This window comes from Stigmatopora argus, chromosome 4 (assembly GCF_051989625.1).
Source record: "Stigmatopora argus isolate UIUO_Sarg chromosome 4, RoL_Sarg_1.0, whole genome shotgun sequence".
Classification (NCBI taxonomy): domain Eukaryota; kingdom Metazoa; phylum Chordata; class Actinopteri; order Syngnathiformes; family Syngnathidae; genus Stigmatopora; species Stigmatopora argus.
Window position 1 is genome coordinate 5,195,945 of NC_135390.1, and position 8,332 is coordinate 5,204,276.

Here is an 8,332-nt window from a genome sequence, read left to right on the forward strand (position 1 = left end):
GGCGCTCTAGGCCTGTGTAATTAATTAACCTTTCGCAAAAGAACATCGCCTTAGTTACGATTGCTAACTTAGCATGTTCTTTATGCTGTAGTTATCTGAATAACTCTCTATACTTTACTTTGACATGCCAGGCCTGTTCTCAGTTCATTTTTTAACAGTGATGTAAGGTAGGCATACCTTATATTTATGTTGTTCTCTATTATATTTTTATTATAAAATTCCTTTAAAGATGACAAGTCTGTTCTTGGTTTTGGGGAAAAATGGTGTGACTCCAATACAAATAAAGTTTTGTATGACTAATGACTTCATTAAAAGTAATCAACTTGATTTCCATTAGTTTTGATGGCGATTCGTTTATTTTTTTCCACAATTACTTCCCTATTACATGAAACTTAATGGTAACTTCACGTCAGATTTAATCATATTTCTAGAAAATTCATCAGGTTGCTCGAGTGGGTAAAGGAGACATCTGCTTTTGTTATTTCACGCATCTGGTTTGAGGAAGAGCTCCTTTAGGGAAGCTAGAAGACCAGAGTAAAATTTAGCTTTGAGACGCCAAACTCAAGTTGAAACAGCCATGACCTCCCTAAGGATCTGATGTCATATGCCAATTGAGGACATAAGGGTTATGAATAGTCACATCGTTAGGGTAATATAACCCAAGAGATTTGATGTTATTCTTCCAGTGATTGGATCTTAAACTCTTGATGATCTAAAACGTGAGCCCTAAATGACAGTCTATTTGTGGCTGACAATCGGTTAAGCCCTTTTCCCACTCAACTTGGCAAGGGGCAGTCAACAAACCCATTCAATGTGTATGCACCGCTGCAGCGCAACCTTGTGCCACCCTGACCGCCACGGGGCATTGTGATGACATTGTATTGTATCCATTAGGGGAGATGGTAACAAGAGTTGTTTCAGATAAACAACAGCATGGGATTGTGGCAAAGTTGCACAGTAAACAGGTCAGAAATAGTGTATACACGAGGAAAATTTCTTAAGGCAGTGCCTCAGTGTAACAAACACAGGACTAATGTCGTACGTACCATGACGTAGTAAAGGAACCGTGGCAGACGTATAGAATAAATACTATTATTGTACCAGGTTCAAAGTTAAATAAAAGATTTTTAAAAAATGCAATATAGTCACCTACTTTACTAGAATCACCTCCATCTAAAACACAAGGTACAGCTTTTCTTTGCAGTCAATAATAATGAAGTCTTTAAAATATATATTACTGGACAATATATGCACCGATATATCTCGGTTAACTTTTTACCAATTAAAATAAATCTATTTGAGTACTAGTATTAAAAGAGAACTTAAGATCTTAGATAAAATCATCACTCGGTTAAATTGAGTAAATGTAGCGCCAACTAAAATGTAACGAGCAACGAGTGAAATGCAATTTCCTTTCCAAATTTATGGGAAAAAATTCATATGGACTATAATGATGCAAGGATGAGAATGCAATTTCCCCAAACTTTTGGTGCCGTTTAATCTATTGTTAGGCAATTCTTCTGTTGGCAGTGTATGAGACAATTCTAACTCATCTTACTAGTTGCAGTAGAGGTAAGATCGGGCCGAAAAAATCCAGCCCGACCTGACCGGCCCAAGCCCGACCAATTAACTTGATTTGCAGGACCGAGCTCGAAGCAAACCCGAAATTTCATATTTTATTTGTGAGGACTCGGAACTCCCGATGCTAACAGATTAAAGCCCATCTTTTGTAACAAAATCTAAGTTAAACAAGACTGTGTAAACATTTATATTGCATTTATATGGTGTCCTGGGTTCAAATCCAGGTCATGTCCATCTGTGTGGAGTTTGCATCTGCGTGGGTTTCCTCCGGGTACTCCGGTTTCCTCCCACATTCCAAAAACATGCATGGTAGGCTGATTGGACACTATAAATTGCCCCTGGGTATGGATGTGTGTGTGCATGGTTGTCTGTCTCCCTGTGCCCTGCGATTGGCTGGACACCGATTCAGGGTGTCCCCCGCCTCTGGCCCGGAGACAGCTGGGATTGGCTCCAGCATCCCCCGTGGACCTAATAAGGATAAAGCGGTTCAGAAAATGAGAGGAGATCTTTTATATGATAATATAGATGTTGGACGATCATCACTTTTGCCAGTACAGCAGTTTAAATGCCTGCTTAGCATCGAGGTGCCAGTCTTTTTGCTCTCGTATGAAAGCAAACTGCCACATTGACTACATTCAGCGTAGCCAATGCAAGTTTCTGTTGCATATTCAACAATCAATTTGAAGCTTTTCCACACCTCACTCTAACCGGTGCCTGTTTGTCTTTTTAGTTTTCTGCTCTTCAGTTTATCCTTAACTTCTTGCTCCACCATATTGGAGTTACCAGGTCAAAATAGATGCGGACTTGCGGAGGGGAAGATTATTAAGAGGATGGCGTTCACGTGACGTGCGCAGACCATGCTCTGGCTCTGCGGCTCCAATTGCAATTACATTACAGCGCCTTTTCTGTTTTATCCAAATTATTTATTTTATAACTAGTATTCCTTAGTTTAGTATCCACACATCGTTTTAGGGCGGCTTGGTGCCGCGACTGGTTAGCATGTTGGCCTTACAGGTCTGGAGTCCTGGGTTCAAATCCAGGTCGGTCCACCTGTGTGGAGTTTGCATGTTCTCCCCGGGCCTGTGTGGGTTTGCTCTGGGTACTCCGGTTGCCTCCCACATTCCAAAAACATGCATGGTAGGCTGATTGGACACTCTAAATGGGTATGGTGTGAGTGTGCATGGTTGTCCGTCTCCTTGTACCCTGCGAACGGCTGGCCACCGATTCAGGGTGTCCCCCGCCTCTGGCCCAGGGTCAGCTGGGATAGGCTCCAGCACCCCCAGCGACCCTAATGAGGATAAAGTGGTTAAGAAATTGGGACATCGTTTTAGTATACATTTTTATAAACATATATTTATTTTTAAAAAGTCAGCGAGAGAGAGCACACATCGTTTTAGTATACTTTTTTTTACTACGAGAGAGAAGCCCGGCCCAACACGCCCCGAACCCGAAGTATTGATTGACATTTTAGGCCCGACCAGACCCGAATTTCGGGTTGGGTCGGGTTTGGGATCGGGCTAAAGATCTCACCTCTAAGTTTCAGGTAACAGAATCTAGTATTAATACCCTTAAAAGATGCTTTGAGGTTTTCAGTGAGGACCGCTGCCGTCAAATCACTTTGCCAACATCCTACATCAGTTATTACGAGTAGTCTTGAAACAATGATCAGTGAGAAGAAAATTATGTTGACCTACGATAGATTGAGGTACTCAACACGCCAATAAAGCCCCCCAAAGTTAAAAAATGCAGCGCTTTGACAAAAGATCATTAGCTTATTAGCCTTAGCCTGGGGCTAGCTAGCCTTGCCTTAGCCTTCTTCGTTCATCTGGGTAATCCACAAGGCACACAAAATACCTGAGTCGAAACGCGTCTAGAAGAATCGCGAATAATGTAGATGGAAATCTCGTGTTTTCTAGACAACGACGTTTTTTGCGAGCTTTATTTCGATCTTTTTAACCCATCCCCCATCCCGCATTGTCCATCTCAACTTTGACTGGGAGCCAATCCTTCCAGAGAAACAGCCAGTTACAGCGCCAGCCTTTTCCGAGATAAGGAAACTAATGTGGCGGTCAGCAGCTGGCAACGAACCGGCGATCGGTTTGGCTAACTTGCTGGCGATCGGTGACTGTAAATATAGCAAAATGCTAACGAGGATTGTTGAAGATAGCGGGCCTTGTCTTACCGCTGCAGTCATGGGACATTGTACTCGTTAAAGGAATAATTAACACCAATGCCAGAGTCAAAGACGTTCACAAACAATCTACCGAGCACTATTTAACACGAGCCACAGAAAAAGACGATATTCGATTATTTTCCACGGGCCACGACAAAAATACCTGTCATTGAGCTGATCCTCAGTCCCCGGCAAGGGGTGAACCACGAAGTGTATAGATGTCATGGGGTAATCCGAAATCACATCCAGGCGTGGGAAAGGTTGTAAAATTGTCGTTCTTTCGATTAATGTCTATTTTCGGGCTCATGTGAATCGTTTAATGGTGAGAAAACTCGAGTTTAGAGCCCAGCCTCCTCACCCACATGCCGCCATCTTAACTCGAGCAAGCTTCTTGTGTGTTGATTAGAGCACACGCACGCGCTCTGCTGGTTTGGAGCGCGAGCACAAACAGGAAACGAGAAAAACACTGTCAATGATTCAAACTAGGCCGTTCTCTCTTTTATTTTTATTTTTTATTTTTTATTCATTCATTCGCTCATTTTCTGAACCGCTTTATCCTCACTAGGGTCGCGAGGGGTGCTGGAGCCTATCCCAGCTGACTTCGGGCCAGAGGCGGGGGACACCCTAAATTGATGGCCAGCCAATCGCAGGGCACAAGGAGACAAACAACCATTCACAGAAGATCATCGGCTGCTCTCTGTCCTCACTGGATGACATTGCCAGCCCTCGCTACCTCAGCAGAGCCAGGAACATTGTCAGGGACCAATGCCACCCTGGTCACAACCTGTTCCAGCTGCTGCCCTCTGGCAGACGCTATAGGTCTCACAAAGTACGGACAAATAGGCTTAAGGACAGTTTTTCCTACATCCATCAGGACTCTAAACTTGCGGTAACACAACACACAATCCCTTCTGTGCAATAACTTCAGGGTGTGCAATAACAATGTGCAATATGTTAGAAATCTGTGCAATATTTTAGAATCTGTGCAATATTTTAGAATCTATGTAATATTTTAGAATTCTGTACAATATTTTAGAATTCACCTAGCCGGGATGTGACTTTTTATACTTTTATACTACTATTTATTTATTTATTTTTTACTGGGAAAACACTTTGAAAAGCTTGGAGTAGCACCACCAATTTCGCTATACGCAGCTGTGTATGATGACAATAAAGGCTTTTGATTTGATTTTGATTTGACACGCATACTCATACATACCTATGAGCAATTTAGAGTGTCCAATCAGCCAACCATGCATGTTTTTGGAATGTGGGAGGAAACCGGTGTACCCGGAGAAAACCCACGCAGGCGGAGAACATGCAAACTCAACACAGGTGGACCCCATAGCTGTGAGGCTGACGTGCCAACCACTCAAGCCGCCGGGCCGCCTATCTTTTTTTATTACTACTTCTATAAAATTCCACTTCTTTCTACGAAGTGTATTGGATTCACATTTTAAAAATTATATTTAAAAAAAAAGCTCTGACCGTTTTTCAAATCAAAATATTTTTTATGTTGTTGTTGAATGAATTATTTTTGACAACTCAGTTTTTCTCATCATCTCATTTTCTGAACCACTTTATCCTCATTAGGGTCACGGGGGGTGCTGGAGCCTATCCCAGCTGACTCCAGGCCAGAGGTGGTGGACACCCAGAATCAGTGGCCAGCCAATCGCAGGGCACAAGGAGACAGACAACCATGCACACTCACACCCATACCTAGGTGCAATATAGAGTGTCCAATCAGCCTGCCATGCAAGTTTTTGGAATGTGGGAGGAAACCGGAGTACTCGGAGGAAACCCACACAGGCCCGGGGCGAACATGCAAATTCCACACAGGTGGATGTGACCTGGATTTGAACCTAGGACCCCAGAGCTGTGAGGCCGGCACACTAATCACTCACCCCACCAGGCCACCCTCAGTTTTTCTAAAGATTTTATTTTCTGTGATTGTTTTTTCAAAAAAAAAATCTGCATTACTGAAGCATAATGCATTCGTCTTAAAGATTAAAAAAAATAATAATAAAGTCCTGAGCCGTTTTCAAATTAATTTATTTTTGGCGTTGTTTTTTAATTCATTCTTTTTTGAAAACTCTGTTTTTCGAAATAATGTAGTTTCTGGGGTTGTTTAAAAAATATATAAATTCCGTACTACGTAAATGTATGAAATGTTAAAAAAAAGTCTGCCCGTTTTTCTAAATAATTTATTTTCTGAGGTTGTTTCTTGAATATTTTTTTCCCCCAACTCTGTTTTTGGGAATTTATTTTGAGGGATTTTTTTAATCTTTGTTTTTCTGAGTAATTTATTTTCAAGGTTGTTTTTGAATTATTTAGTACAGACATGTATTGCATTCACCTTTAAAAAAAAAAAAAAAAAAATTAAAAACTAACAATTTTTCAAATTTATTTAATTTAGGGTTGTTTTTGAATTAATTATTTTTTTAAACTCCTTTTGTCAAAATAATTTATTTTCTGGGGGACCTGAATTCAAATACAGGTTGGTCCACCTGTCTGGAGTTTGCATGTTCTTCCTGGGCCTGCGTGGGTTTTCTCCGGGAACTCCAGTTTCCTGAGGATAAAGCAGTTCAGAAAATGAGATGAGATGAGACTCATTCGAGGCCATGTAATTGGAATGAGTCTCTTTTTGCAACTGTTCCTTCTGGCATGCACTCACATGTATACACGGGCATGCATTTAACCACACAATTATTATGCGTGTTTTTTTTTCTCACTTCTATAGTTGTAGTAGTTAATTTTGACAATTGATTTGTATTGTTTTCAGGGTGCCCAGTTCCTCGTTGGTTTAGGATTTCCCTCAATTATTTCACTCAGAGACAAATATCATTCATTCATTTTCTGTACCACTTATCCTCTCGAGGAATGTGGAGAGTGCTGGATCTTATCTCAGCCACCGATGGGCAGCAGGGAAGGGACACCCTAAATTGGTTGCCAGCCAATCGCAGGGCACAAAGAGACGCTTGCTCACACTCATACCAAGGGGCAATTTAGAGTGTTCAACCAGCCTACAACTCATGTTTTTAGAATATAAGAGGAAACCGGTGTACCGAAAGAAAACCCACACAAGCCTGGGGAAAGTCGCAATCCACTGGGGGATTGAACACTCAATCTCAGAAATGTGTGGCCAACATGCTAACCACTCAACCCCCAGGCTGCCACAAATATCACCAATTGTTACCTTTTTTAAAGTATATAAAATAGATGTATGCCAATGGAACACTCACATAACATCAAACTAGTCTCATTTACTTGTAAGTATAAAGATATACGGCAGGGGTGGCCAAGTCCGGTCCTCGAGAGCCCCTATCCAGTCTGTTTTCCATACCTCCCTCCTCTACCATACCTGAATCAAATGATCAACTCATCACCAAGCTGTCCAGAATCTTCATACCGATCCAGATGATTTGATTCAGGTGTGTTGGTGAAGGGAGATATGGAAAAAAGACCGGATAAGGGCTCTCGAGGACCGGACTTGGCCACCCCTGCTCTAAACCCTATGCCGAGCAGCCATTGGAGGGCAAGTCTGGTGCCAGCAGCCTCGGTAATTCCAGCCTCAATACAGTAATCCCTCGATTATCGCGTCTTCAACTATCGCGGCTTCACTACATCACGTTTTTTTTTCTGGGGGAATTTTGTTTTGTTAATATTTTTTTTCCATTCAAATGTGAAAATCTATGCTGAAACTCGCAAGCAGAAGCCACTCCCCTGTCTTCCGCTTGTTACTAGGACTCAGCACTGAAGTAAAAAAAAGTGAAATAACATTTTTTTTTAATAGGGGTGACCCTACTTCACGGTTTTTCGTTTATCTCGGCCATGTCTGGACTACATTAACCACGATAACCGAGAAATTACTCTAGCGTATCTTAAACTTGCTGCAGTTTAAAAGCTCGTAGTTCACGTGTCAAACCGATTCCGCCGAGGGCCGCAGTGGGTCCTGGTCTTTGTTCCAACCGATCCAGTGCCGACATTTTAACCAATCAGGGGTCTTCTAAAATAAGTAGCACCTGACTTTAATTAACTGATTACACTTGCAAAAGATATCCCCTTGTTGAGTTGGAATGAAAACTTGCACCCACTGCGGCCCTTTGAGGACCGGTTTGACACCCCTGTTAGTTGTATCTCGGGATCGACCTGACAAAATGCCGGGAGGTGACCCACTTTCTGTCCCAGCCCCTGCCTCTCGGCTGCCCCCGGGATCCTGAGTGTCCCGCACCTTTGGGGCCCCAAGCGATTTTTAACCCTTATCCAGACTACCAGGGGTACGTATTCACACTTTGGTCAAAAGAGCGATTTAAGGAATCAGATATCGACGCATAGATAGTTAAAGCACATGTACTAACCAAATAAAACAATAAAGCGCATATTTCTGGTTCAGCATTACTAGAGTGTCCAGACGTTGACCTCAGACCTATTCGGAGAGACTGTTGGGCCTGGTTTAGTATCAAAACACCTTTTGCTTCTTCACATCACATGGATATTGTTTTCTCAGCAAAAGGTAAATTCATCCACAAATGCGATCTGAAATCGATTATCAAGTGCTTTGATCATGGCATTCACTCG

The 8,332-nt window shown here is 42.1% G+C and overlaps 1 protein-coding gene across 5 annotated transcripts in view; it reads right to left on the reverse strand.

The window, feature by feature from the left end:
* Positions 1 to 4,158, reverse strand: part of ubr5 (ubiquitin protein ligase E3 component n-recognin 5) — a 59,085-nt gene extending 54,927 nt beyond the window's left edge. For all 5 annotated transcript variants that reach the window (XM_077598227.1, XM_077598228.1, XM_077598226.1 and 2 more), the window contains exon 1: positions 3,918 to 4,158. In XM_077598227.1, the coding sequence (XP_077454353.1) occupies positions 3,918 to 3,979 (62 nt within the window). In that variant the 5' untranslated portion in view covers positions 3,980 to 4,158. The remainder of the gene's footprint in view (positions 1 to 3,917) is intronic.
* Between the last annotated feature and the right edge of the window lie 4,174 nt (positions 4,159 to 8,332).